The 23418-nt window shown below is 53.4% G+C and overlaps 7 protein-coding genes across 7 annotated transcripts; 4 read left to right on the top strand and 3 right to left on the bottom strand.

The window, feature by feature from the left end:
- Positions 1-88: 88 nt before the first annotated feature.
- J4E93_005788 (uncharacterized protein) lies at positions 89-1344 on the bottom strand (the record flags this gene model as incomplete). The annotated part of the gene is made up of 8 exons (XM_049343707.1): positions 89-190; positions 247-564; positions 616-627; positions 679-872; positions 923-1021; positions 1078-1137; positions 1190-1253; positions 1312-1344. 8 exons carry the CDS (start codon positions 1342-1344, stop codon positions 89-91), a joined length of 882 nt encoding a protein of 293 aa, XP_049198940.1.
- Positions 1345-1717: 373 nt separating this feature from the next.
- Positions 1718-2341, top strand: J4E93_005787 (uncharacterized protein; the record flags this gene model as incomplete). Its single annotated transcript, XM_049343706.1, has 1 exon — positions 1718-2341. One exon carries the CDS (start codon positions 1718-1720, stop codon positions 2339-2341), a length of 624 nt encoding a protein of 207 aa, XP_049198939.1.
- A 2589-nt stretch (positions 2342-4930) lies between these two features.
- J4E93_005786 (uncharacterized protein) lies at positions 4931-7651 on the bottom strand (the record flags this gene model as incomplete). Its single annotated transcript, XM_049343705.1, has 2 exons — positions 4931-5224; positions 5288-7651. 2 exons carry the CDS (start codon positions 7649-7651, stop codon positions 4931-4933), a joined length of 2658 nt encoding a protein of 885 aa, XP_049198938.1.
- Positions 7652-10536: 2885 nt separating this feature from the next.
- On the bottom strand, positions 10537-11212 carry SYB1 (SNAP receptor, synaptobrevin; the record flags this gene model as incomplete). The annotated part of the gene is made up of 3 exons (XM_049343704.1): positions 10537-10559; positions 10612-10843; positions 11099-11212. The coding sequence occupies 3 exons, from the start codon at positions 11210-11212 to the stop codon at positions 10537-10539; spliced, it is 369 nt and encodes a 122-aa protein (XP_049198937.1).
- A 1345-nt stretch (positions 11213-12557) lies between these two features.
- On the top strand, positions 12558-13962 carry J4E93_005784 (uncharacterized protein; the record flags this gene model as incomplete). The annotated part of the gene is made up of 2 exons (XM_049343703.1): positions 12558-12648; positions 12701-13962. The coding sequence occupies 2 exons, from the start codon at positions 12558-12560 to the stop codon at positions 13960-13962; spliced, it is 1353 nt and encodes a 450-aa protein (XP_049198936.1).
- A 480-nt stretch (positions 13963-14442) lies between these two features.
- Positions 14443-16319, top strand: J4E93_005783 (uncharacterized protein; the record flags this gene model as incomplete). Its single annotated transcript, XM_049343702.1, has 4 exons — positions 14443-14485; positions 14542-15804; positions 15853-16010; positions 16062-16319. 4 exons carry the CDS (start codon positions 14443-14445, stop codon positions 16317-16319), a joined length of 1722 nt encoding a protein of 573 aa, XP_049198935.1.
- A 1512-nt stretch (positions 16320-17831) lies between these two features.
- J4E93_005782 (uncharacterized protein) lies at positions 17832-22137 on the top strand (the record flags this gene model as incomplete). The annotated part of the gene is made up of 3 exons (XM_049343701.1): positions 17832-18062; positions 18200-21833; positions 21926-22137. 3 exons carry the CDS (start codon positions 17832-17834, stop codon positions 22135-22137), a joined length of 4077 nt encoding a protein of 1358 aa, XP_049198934.1.
- Positions 22138-23418: the final 1281 nt, after the last annotated feature.

Below are 23418 nucleotides of genomic sequence, written 5' to 3'. Positions count from 1 at the left end.
GTGGGACTCAAAGACGCAGTGTCTATACCAAACACAAAAGCAAACTGAAAAGTCGTGCAGAGGAGGAACCCTCCCTAACAACCAAGTTCTACGAAAAGTCCTCGCCACCCTCTTCAATCGTGTTCTTGACTCGCAACAGAAGCGTAGTCTTCCACTTGTCGAGCTTGCTCAGCTGGTCGAATTGGAACAACTATCACGCGTCAACACAATGCGTACTTGGAAAGCGTAACTCTTGGGAAAACATACCTTATCGGCAAACATCTCCTGGTCGCCCTCCTGCACCGCACCTGCCAAGTCAACAAGCAGTGCGTGCTCCCTCTGCTGCTGGAAGCTGGGATCTAGCTCCCTGTACCTGTCAAGCGCAGTGTTGACGCCAACCTGATCACCTGTGCATAGCTGGCAGATACCAGCTTTGAGAAGGTACTCCTTAACGGACCAGCGCATGAGGTTGTTGGAGATCGAGGTCTTTGCGACCTTCTCGTAAAGCTCGATGGCTTTGTAGTAGTCCTTGCCTTCTAGGGCGACGAGATCAGCAGTCTTGAGCCAAAGCTTGTTGGCGAGTGCCTGTGAGGGTTGGTTAGTTTTTGCCAAAAAGTTGGGTGTTGGTTGAAATACTTCAGCGTTGTCCTAGAGACAAGTTAGCATGTGGCCCAGAGTATATCATGACACAGTACTTACGCTCTCGTACCAGCCAGCCGCTTCCTCGTAGGCGGCTCCGGCTCGGGCGTTGTCACCAAGCTCGACTTCGTAAAGCTCGGCAAGATTCTGCTTGTGAGTGGCTGCGCGGCGGAAATTGCCTTTGGCGCAGTAATGCGCAATGGCTTTGTCTAAACACCTCGCAGCTGCTTCTGGGTCATCTTTACGGTAGGCCTCTGATGTCGTGTTAGTCGAAACTGAATCCAACGTGAGAGTAGAAGCATACTAAAGGCGTCTGTGAGCGTGTTTGCTTCGTCATCAGGTTCGTTCAGGTGCTGACGTTGTACTGATGCTGCCTTTTCGAAAGCCTCGCCTGCCTCCTTGCCTGGAGTTCGTTAACCTTCAACATCGCGTTGTGTTGTAGGATGCATCTGCCCATACCCATCTTCTGCATGCGGAACGCATTTGCTGCAGCGATAAACTGCTCTGCGGCTGCCTCATCTATCACGTGCGTCAGCCAAAAAGAGCATGTATGCCGCGGTCTGTATCATACACTTGTCTGCCTTATTACTGAAGAAACTGAAGCCACCGCCTGCCTTCTGCAATGATGTTTCTGCCTGTCCACCTCGATATCAGTTATCTGCTGTGTGGCTGAGTCGTGAGGGTAGGCCCCACCTGTCGCAGCAGCGCTCGTGGATCGCCGGCCATATTCGCTGAATTCTCTAGAGTTGGTGGTATACGAAGTGGAGAGGGGATGAATAGAGTATGTGACTGCGCAGGCAGACGTTATGTTGAAACTTTGGTCGAGACAGGTGGCTGCACTTGCTGTCTCAATGCGATGACGACCCACGTTGGTCCATGCGAGGGCTGTGACCTCGGCGGCGGCGCTACTGCATCCGCACTAGTGTTTGCAACCGCCTCGAGCTTCACGACTTTACATTCACAGCAGCGTCGCTCGGGTCTCGCGATAGAAGAGGAAGATCGCCGTTATATCGATGCGCTGAAGTATCACACGGTCTACACCGAAAATCTCGTTCCGTCCCAACAAACGTCCTACCCCGCCTCGCGCATCACATTCATCATGGCGGCACGTCGCGCGTTTGCGTTCACGAAGTTTTGCAAGCCTTCACAATACCTACAAATACGCTCATACACGCCCTCACGTGTACGATTATATGAGGATCCGTCGACCGAGGAAAAGCCGGCACAGAAGAAGATAGGCATCCATCCCGACGAACTCGAAGAGCTTCTAGCAAAGCCCACCTGGTCCGTCGAGTCTCTACTACCACCGAAGACGCGCGCCCCCGACGCTCCCCAGATCACTTCCCAGCAACTACACCATCTCCTCCGCCTATCAGCCCTCCCGCCACCCGAAACGGCCGAACAAGAACAGAAGATGCTAGACACACTAGCAGCGCAATTACACTTTGTGGGCAAGATACAGGAAGTGGATACAACAGGTGTGAAGCCGTTGCGGGCTATACGGGACGAAACAATGGCTGCAGAAGAAGAGCAGACGATTACGTTGGAGACGCTGAGGGATGCTTTGGATAAAGAGAAGGTTATAGGACAACATCATAAGCGGCTACAGCGAGATCCTACGCCTGTGGATGCGAGAGATGTAGAGGATTGGGATGTTCTGGGCTCAGCGGAACGGAAGTCTGGCAAATACTTTGTCGTAGAGAGCGAACGGCCGCAGGAATGATCTTCTCGTCCTAGGCTATTCTACACGTTTGGGTCAGGAGCAATCAGTTTGGGGTAGCATTGTCATTGCTATGTATGGAGTGTGGCGAAGAGTCGGATAACGACAACATTCCTTGCCAACGGAAACCAAACGCCAAACGCCACCGCAGTCGTAAGAAAGGACGTCGAGAAAGTAACGACGGCTGCGTGAGCATGGAGAACTAGCAGTGCTCGCTCGCTGTATATAGGCCTTCGTCGGCACACACAAATCAGCTTCGGAGATAAGAGAAAAGCTTAGAGCAAAGAATCACAGTACCAGACCCAGGGCGACCACGACGAAAAGGAGACACCGAAAAACCTCGTCAAGTAGGAGATCACGCCGACCAGGGATCAACCTCCAAGCCACATTCAGCACAACGCTTAACAACATACGATTCTCTACCACAACCGCAAAAGGGTGCCTCCTCGTTCAATTCATCCAGATCAGGCGTCGGCAACCGCCCTAGCCTAGGCGTAGGAGGAGGTGTTGGTCCCGCAGAGAAGTGCAAAGCCCCCTTCGACTCTAACGGCAATTTCTGGCTCGACTTTGCCGAGCCATGAAGGACCACTGGCTTTGATCTTTCTTTCGACACGTTCTTGGCAGAAGTCACGTGTGTCACGTGTCTCTCACCGGGCCCTGCGGCCAAACCTCTCGGTGCGGGGGGTGATTGCTCGACCTGCTGAAGACTGCTTCGTGGGCTTGTACGCTCGTTCTCCATAGGGTACAAGACGAAGTCGGCATATGCCTGGACTGGAGAGTCGATCTTGCGGACTGCCCAGGAGCGACGACGAGATTCCTCGATCTGGACATTGCGTCCATTGTGGTATGTCGTCTGACGGTACTTGTTCCATTCTTGCTTTGGCCCTCCCATGGCTGGTGTCTGGCGAGCGGACTGCTGTGCTGGCGATGACGACGACGGCATCGATGCAGCCAGTGTTGTGGGAAAAGCGAGAAGAGAGTTCAAAGCGATGTGCAAAGCCTTCTCAAGTCCTCCAAGTTGCTTCCTCGACCAAGAAGAGATGTTGTGGGATGGTTATGTGGAGAGGGGTAGTGGGGAGGAGGAGGGTGGAAGGGGACTAGAGGTGGATGGTGGGCGGTGCGAGTATATACAGTGCGCGAGCAGCCCGCCAAGCTTTCTCTCGCCTGACACCCCCCGGGCTCTGGCTTCCACCACTACGCCCCCTCGGCTGCTTGCTCTTCTGCAGCAATCGACTTCAACGCTCGCAAGTAGTTTGGAGAGACTCGATCTGTTCGAAAAGACAGGGATTCGCATGACTTGTATGGTCCTAATGCACTTTTGCACACTTCCGGATTGGGATGGGGGAGTGTCTGCATGTAGAGTCGGTATGAGCAGCCAATGTACGACGAGAGAGGCATTCAAGATACTGGGCCAACGGACAGACGATCATTATTCGATGCATCAGGTTTTAGCGGTGCCTGCATGTGGACCTTGTCGTCGCTGGCCGTCTTCCTCCCGCCCGAGCATATAGGGATGACATGTCTTTTCCGGAAATGTCTCCTAGTAATACAAGAACTTTCCCAACGTCTTATGGATCGCATGTTGTTAGTCTCAGCTCTTACCCTGCTATCTTTACGATGTTGTTGTAGTTAGACTGCTTGTTGGGGTGCGGTAGACTGTATGCCAAGGCTTGTTCCCAAAGTCCACCATGCGAAAGCGTTTTCCACAAATTACTCTGATATCTCTGTCCTGAGAGAGCACGTAATTGCGAATTTGCATTAAGATACTCTAAAAGATAACTCAAGCTACGTCTTCCTCTGAAATTATCTAGGAAGAGCCTACACTGACACATAACGCCTGCACATACCACTCCCCTCTACTACTAGAACTCTTCGCCTACTTAATAAATTCTCCTTAGACCAATTACCACATGCTCCCCGTCTCGCTTCCATAGCTCATCGCCAACTTCAAGATACCAGCCACAATATTAATATGGTCACCGTGTACAAATCTTGCAAACAACTGTGCTAATATTCTTTTCCCTCAATCAAACAGGTTCTTCTTGAAAGGTCTCTTTTAACTCGCAAATTATACCTCAGCGCATGCATGCCTCACGCCCGTTTTGTCGAAAAGCCATGGATGATACTTACTTAGACAGCATCATCTCCTGCGACTAGTCCTGGATGCTGCCTTTTTAAGCTCTTCGACTATGATGATGTCCTTTCCTCGAGATCACACATGAACATGACGGCTTACCCTACACCGCACCTACGATCCCATAAGGCGACTAAACTACACATCTTTCTTCATGGGAGATTGCGTTTAGTTGACGAAAGACTTGGATGTCCAGTACCCAAACTTGCTGACGAACAGACAAAGTCGAAAACAACAGCCCACTTTTGAACACACGCTCTGCAATTGGATATATCTACAAGTTCTCAACTCTCTTAAAAAGAAGTCCTGTCTAGCGTATACACACGTACGAAATGCGCCAATAGTTCCTTATTTTCCATGTTAAGAAACCATGTTGCTGTTCCTCATTCCTGCTAATCCTCCAATCCAACCCACCAACACCCATCCGCCCACTCCAATTCCTCAAGACGTCCATGCACCTAGTACGGAATACCATCATACTCACCGTAGCCCAACGCCAAATTCATGTTCTGCAAGCACTGAGTCGCAGCGCCCTTGAGCAAGTTATCAATCGTAGCGTTGACGACGACGCGCTTGCCCGAACTGTGAACAGCGAAACCACCAATTTCGACGCCGTGCTTGCCAGAGATGTTCTTGACGAGCGGAGACTCGCCGACGATCTTGACGAGCTTCTCGCCGGCGTAGCGGTCCTGGTAGAGGTTGCGGATGTCGCGGGATGTCATTGTGCGGTTGAGGGGGATGGAGATGGTGTGCTGTTTTGGAATGTTAGTAACGTGATCGAGACTTTTTTAGATGGGAAGGAAGGGGGAACTTACGTGGATACCCTGGAACCAGACTGCGACGTGGGGGATGAATGCAACCTCAGTACCTAGCTGCCGTGAGATTTCCTTCTCGTGGATGTGGTCTGTCAAGCTGTAGGGGATGAGGTTGTTTTCGAGGTTCTTGACATCGTTCTTGGGGCTGGGCTTGGTGCCTGCTCCAGAGTAACCTGAGACACCGAAGACGGTTGGCTGGCCGCCGATGAACTCGAGCAGGGGCGCAATGCCGAGTTGAGCAGCAGTTGCGTAGCATCCAGGGTTGGCGATGCGTGTAGCGTCGGAGATCTTGGCGCGGTCAACGGTCTCTGGTAGGCCGTAGGTCCAGCTCTCGTCGAAACGGTAGTCGGCACTCAGATCGACAATGAGAGTTTCCTTGCCGCTCTCGTTGATGGCATCGACGAATGGCTTGCACACTCCGTTGGGGAGAGCCATGACCCAGCAGTCGACCTCACCGTTCTCGGCCATCTTCTTCACATCCTCGGCTGACAGGTTCTCGTAAGTGATCTGTCGCTTGGTGTAGCCTTCAAGCTTCTTGCCGTTAAGTTCACGTGATGATACATGACGCAGGTCCATGTTGGGGTGCTTGTTAAGCAGCTCGATAAGAGCTTGCCCTGTGTAGCCTCGCGCACCAATCAGTGCAACCTTGGCGGGGTAGTCCCTGTGCTTGTGCTTGATACCGTATGGTGGGTTGGGGTTAGTGGTATCCATTGAACGCGATGCAGTGGTAGCGAAGCCTCGGGACAACGCAGGAAGGGTCCTGATCTGTCTAAGTTGAGGCCTTGCAGATTGGCCAGCAATGGTCGCGTAGCCACGCGTCTGCTGGCCCTGCTTCAAACTAGCAACAAAGTCGGCCGCCCGTCGGAACTGAGCATCTAAGCTGTCCTTGAGCATGCTGCGGCCCTGCTTCTGGTAGTTCTCGAGGAGCGAGAAGATCTCGGAAGACTCGGCCGCGCCCCACCAGCAGAAGACTTCCTTCTCGCGGCGAAGGAAGCCATCCGTCTTCTCCAGGTGCCATTTGACGTAGTTTTGCGACTGGTCGTCTACAATCCAGTACATCTTGGGGTACTTTTGCTTCATGCGCTGGAAGACCAAGTCGTTCAGGTTGTTCAGGAAGGCATCCTTGGTCATGCTGAAGTGCGAAAGCTGTGCGAACTCACCGTCGGCAGTGGGTGGGTAAACGACGGCAACGACGCCCATGGAATCATCATGGAAAACCTCGAATGGCCGCGTCTTGAGGTTCTGGATATATCTGTTGACAGCATCCGCAGCGTCCGCGGCTTTGCTCTTGGTGATAGCCTCTTGAAGAGCAGGGATATCCAAATCCTCGAACTTGCTGGTCTCCTTCACACTGCCGCCGTTGCGGATAAGAGTGCCGCTTCCGGTGTGGGTGAACAGCTCCTTGCCGAGGTTCGAGGGGTGTGTGATGGCTACACTCGACGTGCGCGGGAGACCGTCCAGGAGCTTCTTGGCCTCCACTATCTTAAGCTTCGTGCCGTATCTAACCCAGGATTGCTTCATGTAGGTGTCGTACTCGCCCTCCAAGTTGATGTGGGGAATGAGCTTGGACTCGGCGTTGAACAGTCCTCCCTTTTCAGATAGGTAGATGACCTTGAGGGGCTGGAACTCGCGCGCCAGAGCTGCGGCAGCTACGTCGGCGTTGATGTTGAGGATCTGGCCGTCGAGCGTCTCGCCCATGGAGCACAGGATGGGCAGTTCCTTGTTCTCAAGCGCATCCATGATCTGCCTCTTGTTGACGGTGGTGATGTTTCCGACGTACTTCCACTTCTCCTTGTCCAGGTAGTCGGCCTGCAGAGCACCCGCGGTGATGGGCCGCGCGGGCACGCCCCAATCCCTCTTCAGCGTCATGACCAGGTCCATGTTGGCCTCGAGGAACAGCTTGCGCGCAATGCCCAGCGTCTTCTTGTCGGTTACGCGTATGCCGTCAATGAAGTCGGGCTCGACACCCGAGTCGAGCAGCAGCTGGTTCATCTGCGGGCCGGCGCCATGGACGATGATGGGGTACAGGCCGATGGCGTGCAGCTGCTGGAGGGCAAAGCATAGCTCCTCGAGGTGGTCGGTGAGGATGGCGCCTCCGACCTTGACGACAGCGAACTGGTGCGGCGAGACGGAGCGGAACTGGCCGAGGTACTGGTCGACTTCGCGGCGGGAGCTGGAGCTGGCCAGCAGGTTGAGGAAGGCGGCGTAGATGGACGAGTTGCGGCCATCCTTGGACGTCGTGTACAGGCGGCTCGGAGTGGTGCTAGCGACGAGGGCTCGCGGGAGGGCTCGCGGCGTCTGGCTGGCGAGGACGCGGGAGGAGGATCGGGCAGCCACACGGCCGGCTCGTACAAAGCTCTGCATGGTGAGTGTCGCTCCCAAGAAGCAGAAGCAGTCGCAGTCGCAGCTCGGGCCCTGGGCGACTTAATCCAACGCGAATTGCTGCGGTGACTAGACTGTGGAGCCGTGAGGGACCAAACGGGTCTCGAGATATGACGCGGAAGCAACAAATTTCGCTGCGCCGTTATCGCTGCTTCCCCAGACCACAGGGAACTTTCCTAGCGCCGCCGGAGATAGCTACCTAAGTTTACAGCGTACGCATGGAGAACGGCAGCCGCAGATCAGACTTTTCAGCCCTCACTCCTGCATGCCTGCGCGCTTCGAGCTGCTGTTGAGGCAAATTTTCTCGACAAGACAAAAGGCCCTTTCCCAGCTTGCCCATCCTGCGCCGCCCAACCCACAGCATTGTGGACACTAGCAGCATGTGAGGACCTAGCACTAGGTTCACGAGAAGGATTAGGCCAAGGTCCACTAGATGCATTGTTCCCTTACTTGAATCTATTGTATCATGCGAAATACCAAAGATTGTGGTAGTGACACTGGAAAGCTGAGAGCCTAGTCCTAAACGGGTAAGGCCACATTGTGCTCAGCTGTCAACCACGCGAAGTTACTTTATGGTCCCGAAATACAGCAAACCTGCTCAGGTATCTTTAATACCAATCGAGCTCTTACACCCCAATCAAGGCACAAAATGCTCACTCGGAATCCAGCAACCGCTACCACTACCGGAACAGTGACCAAATCATACCTACTCAGGTGACATCCGGAACATCGCTCAAATATATCCACTTTACCAAACGAGCATGTAGAAAATGTTTCTTCGACAATTCCATGGATATTTCATCAAGGCGAAAACGCATGAAAAAAACAAATAATCCTTATGGCATCTACTTTAGTGGCCAGCCTCCGCATGTACCTGTCTACCGTACAGCTCACAACGACCCATCGCTGCAAAAACATCCTCTGAACCTACCTACATTCCTTGACTACACTCCCACATGCCATGGGTACCATAATTCGCCTCAGCTTCTCCTGTTGGCAAACCCTGGGACATATCAACTGCGCATCTGCATCGTCTACGCAAGACCCAACCCCAAAAGCGCCGCTACTCCCAGAACCACGCCTACACTCACCCCTGCTTTGGAGCCCGCAGACGGACCAGTACTAGAAGGCAAGGCTGTATCTGTTCCAGTCGTCGGAACATCGGCTGTGGGTGTCGTGGTCGAGTCGGCCACCGAGGAGCTCGCTGGTGACGTAGAGGGCGCTAGTGACGAAAGAGGTGGCGATGATGGGGCGACGTCGTCGACATCGGTACAGGTACAGTTGGGTCGACACACCACCACCATACCAGGGTCGTCGCAACAACTGTTCGTCGTGTTAATGCGTTTTCGACTTGGAGAAGCTGCGGATAGATGCTGCTCAGGTGCTTTTGAATTTGACCAGGGTATGTAATTGAATAGCAGAGCTTACAATGCTGTGTTCCCCTGCGCAAGCGGATATTCAGGATCCCATGCTAAAGGACAGTTGGTGTAGCAGTTGTACGAGTAAGACGGGTAGTTGGTTTGTAGACCGAGACGAGCGTCTAGACCGTAACATTGTGCCGAGTTAAAGGGATCGGAGCAGAGAGCGTATGCACAGGTTCCCTGGACGTTGTCGCAGTTCGATTGGCCTTCTCGTGTAAGGCTGAGATCGCTTGTACAGTTCGCCATTGGAGGTAAGTCGAGCTGCGTTACCTTGTTGCGTGCACAAGACTGCTTGTTCCTGCGGAGTCTATTTCCAAATCAGAAAGACGGAGATGTGCTTCACGCGTGGGGAGGCTCGGGGTTAGAGGAGTAGCGAAAAGTACAGGAAGATGACAGATGGACGTGAGAGTGAACTGCTCGAATACCATCTGACAGGCTTTAAGTATTGTTCCAAGGGAGTGCGTTTGTTTTCACGCGGCGCATAGTGGCGTACATGAGTTCGACCTTGAGAATTATAGTGTAGAGCGCCTTACGCATATGGCTCTTGAACAAGGACGTCGCAAAGCAGCGTGACGGTGAACTCGGCATAGAAATGCCGGATCGGAGCTCAGTCGGCCTATGGCAAGGGGATCGCTTACCGACATAGCCGTGTGTGTGTGGTTGGCCTGATACTACTGTCAATGGTTTACTCAAGGCCGAATTAAATGTTAGCAGGCCAGTGCCACGGACCTTAATCTATCCAACCATCCCTGGAAAGATCTGATGTATTTGCGATATATTGCTGGTGTTCACCGAGAACGTCCTCAGCCCCAGGAGCTAATGGCGTATCTAGTCGGGTGGTACGGCGGTTGCCGCAATCACCCCGCTCAAGAATGGATATGATGCCAGTGTTCGTTGTACAGAGTGTTGTTGGAACGCTCGTTACCGAGTATACTGCGTGATCAGTCTAGTCCCTGTTTGTACGCATTGTGAAAAGGACGGTGCTTGAGTACCAGCTCTTCCAGGTTGCTCCCAAACAATGATCCACCTCCCTATTCACTCTTCCATTCTTTCACGCAGCAGTACACAATCAAGGCATAAGATGTAAATTGACTATAGACATGCAAGACAGCAACTCACAATGCATAAAACTCCATTTGCTCGTCTGACGACCATGCTGGGGAACTGGGCTCTCGTTGGATATTCTTAGCGGTGGCGGAGTTCGTTCCATGCAAAGGAGCTTATCCGTGAGTGCAGCACAGCACGACCGTCTGAATGCAAAGAAAGACAAGAAACAGATCTGATCCATCGCTCCGTGTTCGCCGTGACACACATCCTACAGTGAGACCGCTGTCGTTGATCGTAGTGCAACTCGTAGCCATTCTCCTCCGTCCCCCAATGGCTGTGCAACCTCCCCCGTCCGCGCTATTATTAATGTACTGGTTCGTGGTATCTCGTGGGTGTGGTTTAGTTCTTTTGCGTGGCAACGACTGTGTGTGTTAGCCATATGAAGGTCATCGTTGTTTATGTAGGATGGCTTACCAGAAGGAACGATAATGACGATGAGCAGGATGATGATGCCCACAATGAGGCACATGCGCATCTTCATGTCCTTCCACCACATCTGCTTGCGCACACGGTTGGCGCCCCTTCGGAAGCCCTGGGCGGACACGGCGAGGTTATCGGTCTTGTCCTGTAGCGAGTCTAGACGGGCTCCTCGCTCTGAGACCTTGTTGATGTTGTCCCGCATGATGCCAACGGTGCTGTCGATTTCCTGGCATACGAGTCAGCACGAGCTCACACATGATTTAAGCTTCTTTGAACCGCTCCTTTGCGCATGCATGTACGTTCGCCCATGTGCGCAAAGCGAGTGGAAAGGTGCAGCGAGGGTGCGAAGCAGTGTAGTCATTATCGCATCGCTGACGCAAGCTCTCTGCCGGTCGCTGCGGCTCGACCATAGGTGCCTTGCGAGGATGCGACAAACGACACAGCGCTCGCACCCTTACGTAGAAGAAAAAGGACAACATACCGCTTGGAGCGCAGCTGTGCGGTGGTTGCCATTCTGGCCCTGGCCGCCCTGCTGGCCACCGGCGCCGCCGCTGGGGATGTAGGGATCGTACGGGGGCTCTTCGCGGCTCGACATGGTTGGAGATGAAGTGTGCTGGAAATTCCGGGTAGCGTGCGACTTGCGTAGGCTTCAAGAGGTGGTGGTGATGGATAGGTGTGGGTGGTGAGGTGGTGTCTGGAGGATGGAGATGGTGGTGCGGTTGCCCAGAGGAAGACCAAGAGTCCGCTCAGCCCGGATGGCGAACGAGCGCAATGTGTCAGCTCCGTTTGAGCAGTGAGGCTGATGTTTGCGTGAAACCTGGCGCAACAACACGGAAATTTAATCTGTGAATGCCAATATGTCTGCGCAGTGTGCACAGTCGAGTCAACAGCGAATTTGATGTTCCAACGGTTATGACGGTATTCAATTCAAGTTGATGCGATCGCTGCCGTGCCTGCTTCCGGCCCCCATCTGGATCTGGGCTGCCCAGCCTGCGCCACTGCACGTGATGAACACCAGCCTCGCGATTACGACACTCTCTGGCCATGAGGCAACAGGTGCTGCACGATCCGTCATCGGTCCGTCTACACGCTCGAAAACTTCACAAGATAAATTCCACCTGTCCTCCATCTGTCGTCGATGGCCTTTGAAAGTAAGGATGTGACCATCGTCTCAGCCTCGATGTTACGAGGCCAATCTTATTGCTTACCAGACTTCCGTCCGCAGCTGCGGCGTGGCAACACGGCAATACGACATGCGACGAGAACAAAGACGGACCGGATTTTGACAAGACAATTACACTAAACGTAGTGTGCAGTCGGCGCTTCGTCATCACTGTCGTCGCCGCCGCCCAGCCAGATGCCCGCATCGTGACGTCTCTGCGCAACAAACAGAAGCAACAGGCGTCTTCGTTAACGAGACACATTATGCAACAGAAGAATCGTGCATTGTCGACAATAGAGTGTGCCTGCGTCGCTAGCCTATCAGGGCGAGAGGCATCCCCAGGCCTCACGCAGGCCAGGCGCCGTTTGTACCTGGCAAGTGGGTCTGATCGCCGCCAAGACGCGTGTCCAATGTCTTGAGTCTCGGTGTCTGCTACCCATTCGCCGCTCAGGAGTTCGCGCAACGCTTGCTCCACCGCCAGCTTCCTGTTTCCCGTTCCCTTCTCTTCGAACACACTCGCTGCACCGCTTCCTAATCGATAGACACCTCTAATCCCGTGTCGACCGCCGTGCCGTACACGCCCCTGATCCCCGTCGCTCCTTTCATACCACCCGTCAATCAACCCGACACTCTCTACGATACCCCACGTCAGAGCCAAGCCGCCTGCTGGCCTGAAAGCTTGATCATTTCAACACTACTCCTTTCGCGACACTGCGCAGTGTGTCTCCAAGCCTGGCGCTGGACCCTGGCTGCAACTGCCGACTAGACCCGACCCAACATGAAGCTCACCTCTGCCCTCGGCGCCCTTGGCGCCTCGAACCTGTTGTTCGCAAGTGTGGGCGCCGTCGACCTGGATATTAGCTCCCCAGGTGCGACTTCCTCAAGTCCGACGCCTGCAAGCACACGTACTGACATGTACAGACTCCATCAAGCAGACCGCCAAGTCACTCTCTGCGAACTTGCGCAAGTACTACACCGGTGACAACCCAGGCGACACACCAGGCAATCTCCCAGATCCATACTACTGGTGGGAATGTGGCGCCATGTTCAATGCCTTCGTTGATTACTGGTACTACACGGGTGATGATCAGTATAACAAAATCACCACCCAGGCTCTAGAGGCCCAGATCGGAGTGAACGCCAACTACATGCCTGATAACCAGACCAAGACGCTCGGAAACGATGACCAAGCTTTCTGGGGCATGGCCGCCATGACGGCTGCAGAGAACAAGTTTCCTGATCTTCCCGATGGCAAGCCTTCTTGGCTGTCTCTTGCACAGGCTGTCTTCAACACCCAATACAAGCGCTGGGACTTGTCGACTTGCGGTGGTGGTTTGAGGTGGCAGATCTTCAGCTTCAACCAAGGTTACAACTACAAGAACACCATTTCGAACGGTTGTTTCTTCAACATCGCCTCGCGACTGTACAAATACCTCGGAAACCAAACCTACGCTGACTGGGCTGAGAAGGCTTGGGAGTGGGAACTTTCGGTAGGACTTATGAGCCCGGACTACCACTACTACGATGGAACCGACGACACGCAGAACTGCTCAACCATCAACCATATCCAGTGGACGTACAATGCTGGCATTCACATGGCCGGTGCTGCTGCCATGTGGAACGTGTCACAGGACGAAAAGTGGAAGACGCGTGTCCAGGGTGTCATTGACGGTATCGACGTTTTCTTCAAGGACAAGGTCATGTCTGAAGTCGCCTGCGAGAACAACGGCAAGTGTGACGTAGACCAGCGTTCCTTCAAGGCCTATCTTGCACGTTCCATGGCATACACAGCCAGTGTCGCACCTTGGACCCGCGAACAGATTGACCCTTACCTCCAGGCATCCGCTCAGGCCGCGGCGAAGCAGTGCAACGGAGGTGATCAACAGACTTCATGTGGGCTCAAGTGGACCACAAATGGAGTAAACGACGGCAGCTTCGGTGTTGGTGAGCAGATGGCGGCCATGGAAGTCGTACAGGCGCTGCTCTACCCGTCTACCAGCGGTCCTGCGACTGCCGAGAAGGGCGGTATCTCCAAGAGTAACCCCGACGCTGGTAACGACGATAAGAGTGATGATCCTATCAAGTTTGATGTCGTGACCACTGGCGACAAGGCTGGTGCCAGCATCCTCACCATCCTCGTGTTGGTTTCCATTGTGGTCGGCGCCTGGTGGATGGTGTCATAGATGTTATACCCGTCTTCATTTTGTATATCAGCGCGCGCATTTGGGACTGTACTAGATCTTTCTGTTGTTCTTCATCGTCATTTTCCTTGGGCGCGATCAGGTTGCGGGCGCGTGTCACATCATAGCCAGTATTGACGTAATTTATATCAAAACCGCAAAGCACGTGTAATCTGACTCGTGAACTCAAGCAACGTTCTTCGTATCCGAATTCCAACGCAATCCATTCCAAGGTCCACGTTTTCACTTGGTGAAAGAACCTTGGAACCAGCCACGGCTCGGCTAATACCACGCTAGTGGCCTGTGCGTACGAAAGCTGCGCCCGACTCCTCTTTCCTTCTTCGCCGCGACAAAGATCTCTGCACACGACACACACCACCCGCGCACTCGACTCAACGGCGCCCTACTCACTTTCTTGTCGCTCATCAACATTGCTGCCCCAATTCATCTTTGAAACTAACCACCTGGTCGCGCGCATTTCCGATGGCCGCTCCCCCCGATCTCAACGCCATCCTGGCGGCGCTCGGTAGGTCGCTCACACTTTCACCACACTCGCGACGTTTGTACTGACTGCCCTTGTAGCTGCTGGACGTCCCTCGACTACCCCATCGCAGACGCCCCAGCAGCCTCCCCAGGCGCAACATGCCCCTCCCCAAGGCCTTCCCCCAGGCTTCCCAGGCGCAATGCCAACTGCCACCCCGCCCGCCATGCCCGGATACAACTTCCCTCCTCCCACACACTCTGGAAGTCTTGATCTCAGCGCTATCAAGCCCGTAAGCTCCGGCTCAGTCAGCATCCAGGATGCGCTGGCCAAGGCGCGTGGCTTTGCGGCTCAGAAGGGCCTTGCACACGAAGCGCGTCCAGGTATACCTGAGTCTTGGTCTGGTTATGGTGTCCCAGCGCAAACTTACACAGCTCCAGCTTATCAAGAAGACCCGCGACTAAGCGGACGCCAGCCCTACCGACGTTCTCGGTCGCGCTCGCGGTCCCCAGCGCGCCGAGAACCCGTGCGTGAAAGCTACAACCCATACCGCGATGAGCGTCGTGATGAGCGCCGAGGTGGCTATGGACGTGAACGTGATCGCTCTCCTCCTAGGCGTGACACCTTCTCTCCTTCGCAGCAGTACGGGCAAGCACGTTCGCCCCCTGCTAATGACAACTCTGAGGTGATTCTCATTGACTCTTCGTTGGTTGGCCTTGTCATTGGACGTCAAGGTGAGAGTCTCCGCCGCATTGAACAAGAATCCCAAACACGCATTCAATTCATCAACGGCCCCGAGGCTGGACCGCAGCGCGAGTGTCGTATAACCGGTAGCCCGGGTGCTCGTATCAGTGCTAAGCGCGAGATCAACCGCATCATCGAAGAAAATGGCGGCAATCCTGCTCGTGAGACTGGCCGCAATGCCCGACCCGCCGCTAAGATGGTTGGCCAACAACAGCCCGCTCTTCGTGAGGGTGAACAGTCGTCGCAAATTATGGTGCCTGATCGTACTGTTGGTCTCATCATCGGCCGTGGCGGTGAGACTATCCGTGATCTGCAAGAGCGCAGTGGCTGCCACGTCAACATTGTCGGTGAAAACAAGAGCGTGAATGGTCTGCGGCCTGTGAACCTCATCGGAAGTCCCACTGCTGCCGCACATGCCAAGGAGCTCATCATGGAGATTGTCGACAGTGACACTAAGCAAATGGAAGGTGGCGGTGCCGCCGCGCCGCCGCAGCAAGCATTCACCAGGCGTGATAACTTTGATCCCTACGGTGGAGGCGCTGCTGGAGGCGCTGGAGCTGGCAAGATCAATGATAGCATTCATGTTCCCTCTGATGCTGTTGGCATGATTATTGGCAAAGGTAATATCGCTCTGAATATGTTGTGTTTGTCGTATTAACGATTCATAGGTGGTGAAACTATCAAGTCCATGCAATCAGAGACTGGTTGCAAGATCAACGTATCGCAAGCTTCTGGCGCCGACATTGAGCGCGAGATCGGTCTTGTCGGAACCCGTCAAGCCATTGATGATGCTAAGCGAGCTATCTGGGAAAAGGTCGACCAAGTGGTAAGTTTGTTTGCTGTCTGACAGATCTGCACGGATGCTAATACGACGCAGCGAGAGAAAAACAACTCACGACGACGTGACAACGGAAACAACGACAATGGATACTCACACCAGCAGACACCTTCATATGGACAACCCGCCGCGGCCGCGCAGCCTCCTCAAGCAGCTGCACCCGATGCAAATGGCGCTGCTTCTGCTGACCCATATGCTGTCTATGGCGGCTACCAAAACTACCTTGCAATGTGGTATGCGTCCATCGCCCAGCAACAACAGGGCGGTCAAGGAGCCCAAGGACCTCCCGGCGCATAAGCGTCGCTTAGTTGCCGTGACCGATGCACATTTTGCTGAACTTCGCCGAATGCTGCCCTGTTTGCATGATCCGATTGCTTGGAACTTTGCTGCGCCTGGCATGATATCCACCCGATGACCTGGACTATCTTCGAAATCTTCTTCTTGACTTGCGCGTAGCCGGCCTCGCCTTGTTGCATGCATTACTATGCGCTGAGTGCTCATCCGTCAAAAGAGCCTCCTCTTCAGCCTCGGCTGTCACCGACATCGTAGCCTTTGGCTCGTTTTCACGGCTTCACTCTTGTCATCGCTGTCGCCTGCATTGTGTGAGCTGATCATCGCTTCGACTATGCTCTTTTCAAGGATGCCCTTTCTGCAAACCCTCACGTCCGCGCAACAAGTCGACAGCTGTTTGTTCTCATTTACGCCTGCTACATCTTGATCAGCAAGGCATGTTCTGGTCTGCCAGGTCGCACTCCCACATCTTTGTCTGCATGTCTATCACGGGCGTGCAATTGGTATAGACCTCCGTCATCGATCGACGTTGGTCTTCGAATCTTCCTCTTGAAGACTCTTCTACCACCAAAAAGCGTCACTTTGTTCTTCATGCCTGTATTTTCGCGCAACACACAAATCTGGACCTGCATCTGCCTTGGTTGGCAGTGACGTTTGGGGTTAAATAGTCGCGTTAATGGACGTTGCACTCGGAAATCATCGTTTGTATAGTAGCTTTTCCGAATCATGGCTTTTAGATGCTGTGGCTCAACACACAAAATTAATTCCTTCATGCATGTTTCTTCTATCGCGATACTCTGGATGATGTGCACTCGTGACACTCACAACGACTCCGCGCAGCCAGCCGTACGAAGAAGCCTGTTTCTACTCGCTGTAAATCCAAATATCGAAGCCTACCCCGAAGATATCCTGTGTATTCTATGTTGGCGTATGTGACCGTAGAACTTACCCGGATCCATGCATCACACTTCACCCCAATCAACTCAGTAAAAATAATCTCCCTTATGGCCATCGGCATCCTCCTTCCTTTCCGACAACAGCGGACCTCGCCATCCTGGGCAGTAGGCGGGAAGCGACCTGACAGCTCACGTGCGGCGTGGGGTGGGGCTATGGAGGGGCAAGAACGCGAACTACGGCCATCGGCGAGCTCCTGCACGCGGAGCCTCCACTGCCTATGCAACCTAGACCGCGTACGAAGATAAGGGACAAACGCGTTGATGCTGATTCGCCAAAGCCACTTTGTCCACCAACTAGAGTACTCAACTAACTCATGTAATACATGCTCCCGATGCTCCACGCCGCTGCAATCCCTCATGCCGCCGCGCTTGCCATAACTAGTTTGCTTATTCCCCACAAGCCCGACGGACAGGACCCTGAACAGCTAGAGGATCAAGCTTGTGATACCTATTGTGACATTCCTGCCTTCCCTCTCTCTTTTTCCCATTCCTCTCGCCTGTGTTTGTGTCTTCTACGTCTCTCTTTTTCCTTTGATTACCGACAGCACCGCGAGTGGCAAACATGGCGCCGGGTCTCATATCCCCACAACCAGCCGTGTCGAACGATGCGACCAAGTCGCTGAACGAAGTCACGGCCGAGTACGATGATACACTCCGGTTTTACCTGAATGGCACCAAAGTGGTGTTGGATAGCGCGGATCCTGAGGTTACGCTGTTGGAGTATTTGAGGGGGATTGGGTTAACGGGGACGAAGTTGGGGTGTGCGGAGGGTGGGTGTGGTGCTTGTACTGTGGTATGTTTGCCACTTTACTTTATCTCATGGTTGTGGTGGGGGACTCTGGATGCAGAGTGCAAGATAATGATCTTTGGTTCTGGGACCATCGGAAAGATTGGTCAAGATATCAAGGGCGAGAACTGACAATTTGCTAGGTTATATCGCAGTTCAATCCCACAACGAACAAGATCTACCACGCCTCCGTAAACGCATGCCTCGCACCCCTCGTCAGCGTAGACGGCAAACACGTCATAACAGTGGAGGGAATTGGCAATGTAAAGCGGCCACATCCTGCACAGGAGAGGATAGCAAAAGGCAATGGCAGCCAATGCGGTTTCTGCACACCAGGCATCGTAATGTCATTATATGCTCTCCTCCGCAACAATGTTGGGCCAAGCGAACTCGAAGTTGAGGAAGCCTTCGATGGTAACCTTTGTCGGTGTACTGGATACAGGCCGATATTAGACGCGGCGCAGAGCTTCAGCGTGAAGTCAGGCTGCGCGAAGGCAAAGGCCAATGGTGGAGGCGGATGTTGTATGGATAAGGACGGTGCGAATGGCGGGGGTTGCGGCAAGAACATTGATGACGACCAACCGATCAAGCGATTCACACCACCCGGATTCATAGAGTATAAGCCAGACACGGAGTTGATTTTTCCTCCACAGCTACGGAAACACGAGTTCAAGCCATTGGCGTTCGGTAATAAGAAGAAGAGGTGGTTCAAACCAACGACTTTGCAACAACTACTGGAGATCAAGGACGTTTATCCCTCCGCAAAGCTCATTGGTGGCTCGACCGAGACACAAATCGAGATCAAGTTCAAAGGTATGAACTACAACGCCTCGGTATTTGTCGGTGACATTGCGGAACTACGACAGTTCAAGCTGCACGACGATCATCTCGAAATCGGCGGAAACGTTGTGCTCACGGATCTGGAGGAGATTTGCAAAGACGCTCTCGAACATTACGGACCGGTACGGGGTCAGCCATTTGCCACCATCCTTAAGCAGATACGATATTTTGCTGGACGACAGATTAGAAATGTGGGCACACCGGCTGGCAACCTTGCGACAGCGAGTCCCATCTCCGACCTGAATCCGGTATTTGTTGCGACAAACGCGACGCTCGTAGCGAAGAGCCTCAAGGAGACGACGGAGATTCCCATGTCGACGTTCTTCAAGGGATACAGGCAGACTGCACTGCCACCGGATGCCATCATTGCTGGTTTGAAGATCCCGATTGCAAAGGAGAAGGGCGAGTACATCCGCGCGTACAAGCAGGCAAAGAGGAAAGATGACGATATTGCGATCGTGAATGCTGCTTTGAGGATATCACTGGACGATCAGCACACAGTCGAGAGTGTGGACCTGGTATACGGTGGTATGGCACCTACGACGATCCACGCGCGGAAAGCAATGGACTTCCTCCAAGGGAAGAAGTTCTCTGATCTCCCAACACTGGAGGGCGTCATGGACAAGCTCGAAGAAGACTTTGATTTGCGCTTCGGTGTCCCGGGTGGCATGGCGACATACAGGAAGTCTCTCGCGCTCGGCTTCTTCTACAAGTTTTACCATGAAATCCTGGCTGAGCTGCACGCTGAGGAAGTTGAAGTCGATACACACGCAATCGGCGAGATTGAAAGAGATATCAGCTCGGGCAAGAAGGACGACAAGGCGGCTGAGGCTTACATCCAGAATGAAGTCGGGCAGTCGAAGAACCATGTTGCGGCTATGAAGCAGTGCACTGGAGAAGCGCAGTACACTGACGATATTCCCCTGCAAAGGAATGAGTTGTACGGCTGCTTGGTGCTCTCGACAAAGGCGCATGCCAAGCTACTCTCCGTCGATGCCGAACCCGCTCTCGAACTTCCTGGTGTTGTTACGTACGTCGACCACAGGGATCTTGCATCCCCAGAAGCCAACTGGTGGGGTGCGCCGTCATGCGATGAGACGTTCTTCGCTCTCGATGAAGTCTTCACTGCTGGTCAGCCAATCGGTATGATCTTGGCTGACACAGCGAAACATGCAGAGCAGGCCGCACGTGCTGTCAAGATCGAGTATGAGGAGCTTCCAGCTATCTTCACAATTGAAGAGGCCATCGAGAAAGATAGCTACTTCAACCACTTCCGTCACATCCAGAAGGGAGATACTGAGAAGGCGTTTGCGGAGGCCGATCACGTCTTCACTGGTGTAGCGCGCATGGGTGGTCAAGAGCACTTCTACCTTGAGACTCAAGCATGTGTCGCCGTCCCCAAGCCTGAGGATGGCGAGATGGAGATCTTCAGCAGTACCCAGAACCCAGCCGAGACACAAGCATACGTGTCCAAGGTCGTCGGTGTCGCCGCCAACAAGATTGTCACTCGTGTCAAGCGCATGGGTGGTGGTTTTGGTGGTAAAGAGACGCGTTCAGTCCAGCTCGCTGGCATCGTGGCCTGCGCAGCGAACAAGGTTCGTCGACCTGTACGCTGCATGTTGAACCGGGACGAAGATATCATGACTTCTGGACAACGGCATCCCTTCCTCGCTCGCTGGAAAGTTGCCGTCAACAAGGACGGTAAGCTGCAAGCCCTTGATGCAGACGTCTTCTGCAATGGTGGTTGGAGTCAGGATCTCTCTGGTGCAGTCGTCGAGCGGTCTCTCTCCCACATCGACAACTGCTACTCGATACCCAACATCCACGTCCGCGGACGTGTCGCGAAAACAAACACCGTCTCCAACACCGCGTTCCGAGGCTTCGGTGGACCACAGGGCATGTTCATCGCAGAGACCTACATGGAAGAAGTCGCCGACCATCTCAACATCCCCGTGGAGAAGCTACGAGAAATCAACATGTACTCTGCCGAGACAAATATGATCACGCACTTCAACCAAGAAATCAAGGACTGGTACGTCCCACTCATGTACAAGCAAGTCCAAGAAGAATCAGCCTACGCCCAACGCCGCGCGGAAATCGAAGAGTTCAACAAAACACACAAGTGGAACAAACGCGGTCTCTCCATCATCCCCACCAAATTCGGCATCTCCTTCACCGCCCTCTTCCTCAACCAAGCCGGCGCCCTCGTCCACATCTACCACGACGGCAGCATCCTCGTCGCGCACGGCGGCACAGAAATGGGCCAAGGCCTACACACCAAGATGACGCAAATCGCCGCGGAAACCCTCGGCGTCCCTCTCGACTCCGTCTTCATCAGCGAAACGGCCACAAACACCGTCGCAAACAGTTCCTCGACCGCCGCCTCCGCCTCCTCCGACCTAAACGGCTACGCCATCCACAACGCCTGCCTCGAACTAAACGCCCGCCTGGCCCCCTTCCGCGAAAAACTAGGCCAAGACGCCCCCATGAAAGACCTCGCCCACGCCGCCTACTTCTCCCGCGTCAACCTCTCCGCACAGGGTTTCTACAAAACCCCCGACATAGGCTACGTCTGGGGCGCCAACACGGGCCAAATGTTCTTCTACTTCACCCAAGGTGTAGCCGCTGCCGAGGTCGAAATCGACACGCTCACCGGTGACTGGACGACGCGTCGCGCCGATATCAAAATGGATGTAGGAAGGAGTATTAATCCTGCGATCGACTACGGCCAGATTGAAGGCGCGTTTGTGCAGGGTCAGGGGCTGTTTACTACCGAGGAGAGTTTGTGGTTGAGGGGTACGGGCGGTGTGGCGACGAAGGGGCCGGGGAATTATAAGATTCCTGGGTTTAGGGATGTGCCTCAAATCATGAACGTCAGTTTGCTCAAAGACGTCAACTGGGAGAATCTAAGGACGATTCAGAGGAGTAGGGGTGTTGGTATGTTGTCTTCTTTTTTCCCCTTTTCCTTTCTCCTTGCCTACTCGTCTTCCTTTGTGCCAGATGTCTGTTTACTGACTTGATGCTACCAGGCGAACCCCCCCTCTTCATGGGCAGCGCTGTCTTCTTCGCCATCCGCGACGCGCTCAAAGCTGCGCGCGCACAGTTTGGCGAGACGTCGCTTTTGTCGCTTACGTCGCCTGCGACGGTCGAGCGGATAAGGATCAGTTGTGCGGACCCCATTCTAAAGCGTGCGTGGGTGGAGCCGAAGGAAGGGGAGAAGAGCTTCTTTATTAGTATTTAGTCATATCTGTACGTATTCTTGGGATAATTGACTGAATGGTGGGCGTTCTGGGAAATGACGAATGGGATTTCAATGTGAATATGTTGTTGATACTGGTTATGTTGTGACGTATGGGTACTGGTCCCTTATGCTTTCGAGTCTTGGTGAGGATATGTTGAACGGACTTGCAGGACTGCACTGCCACATCTTAAGCCAGACACCTGTGTATCCTTTGTTGAATGGCATTTTCATATCATACCACACGTCCACAAGCCTCATACATGCAAGAGAAGAAGTGCTGTTTGTTGAACTTGATTGAATAAACTCTCAGTATACACATGAGGGGGTATGTTGTTTCCTGTCTACTCTTCCCCCTCTCTCCCATGTCCAACACCATTCATATGTCTCCTTTCTACCGACAACAGCAGCAGCTTCTTCCACCACCGCCACCGCCCCCCTCAACCCCTTCTCTCACATCTACATCCTCTGCCTCTGCTAAACATTAAAAACGCCCGGATATATCAATATAAAAAGACAAGATTTCCTCATTCATCATTCCATCCCCAGTAATCCTTTGCCATGTTTGCTCCCAAAATATCCAACAATATCAAAAAAAGATGAAGCAGCAGAAATAGAAGCCAAGCGATGCATTACAAGACAACAATTCAGATGAAAGGTAAGAAGTTGGGGTGATTGGAAGTTGTAAGGCGCCGCCCAGCAACTCCACTTTGACCAAGACCCTCGGAAGAAGATGAGTAAAGAAGACGGGAAACAGAAAGGCGGTCTTGAGAAGTCTTGATGTTGCAAGTATGCTTTGTACAGGCGATGCATGGAAGAACAGATGCCGTGATATACAGAGTTGCGCGCGCCGTTTATATGTGAGAAGGTTGAGAAAAATTCTTTGCCGACGAAGCCGCTGCTGAAAGGGGATCGTTCAATAGACGGAGGGAAGCGCGCAGTCGAAGCGAGCGACCGGCGGCTTGTGTATCGGCGTGGCGGTGGAGCGCTGAAGTAGTGACCCCTAGTCCCAGGAAACCGGACAGTCGCACGCAGGCCAGATAACATCTTGGGTCCCCAAGTAAGGCGAAGGCGAAGGCATATGAGATTCGAAATGTCGTAAACGCCCCCGGCTCCATGCAAATGCTAATGTGGCCTTCGAAAAGGTCGAAAAGAGGAAACGATGATCTATAATTAACGTGCTTTTTTGCGAGGGAATTCCAATCTTGAGGGGTATTCGTCGTACTGCCATGGCCACGTAAGGTAGTCGACACAAGGGAAGTGATGACAACAGAGACCGAAAGC

The sequence above is a fragment of the Alternaria ventricosa genome, assembly GCF_023758065.1.
Source record: "Alternaria ventricosa strain BMP 2768 chromosome Unknown scaffold_9, whole genome shotgun sequence".
Classification (NCBI taxonomy): Eukaryota; Fungi; Ascomycota; class Dothideomycetes; order Pleosporales; family Pleosporaceae; genus Alternaria; species Alternaria ventricosa.
The sequence above is the reverse complement of the archived record's forward strand: the minus strand, read 5'-3'. Positions and strand labels throughout refer to the sequence as shown.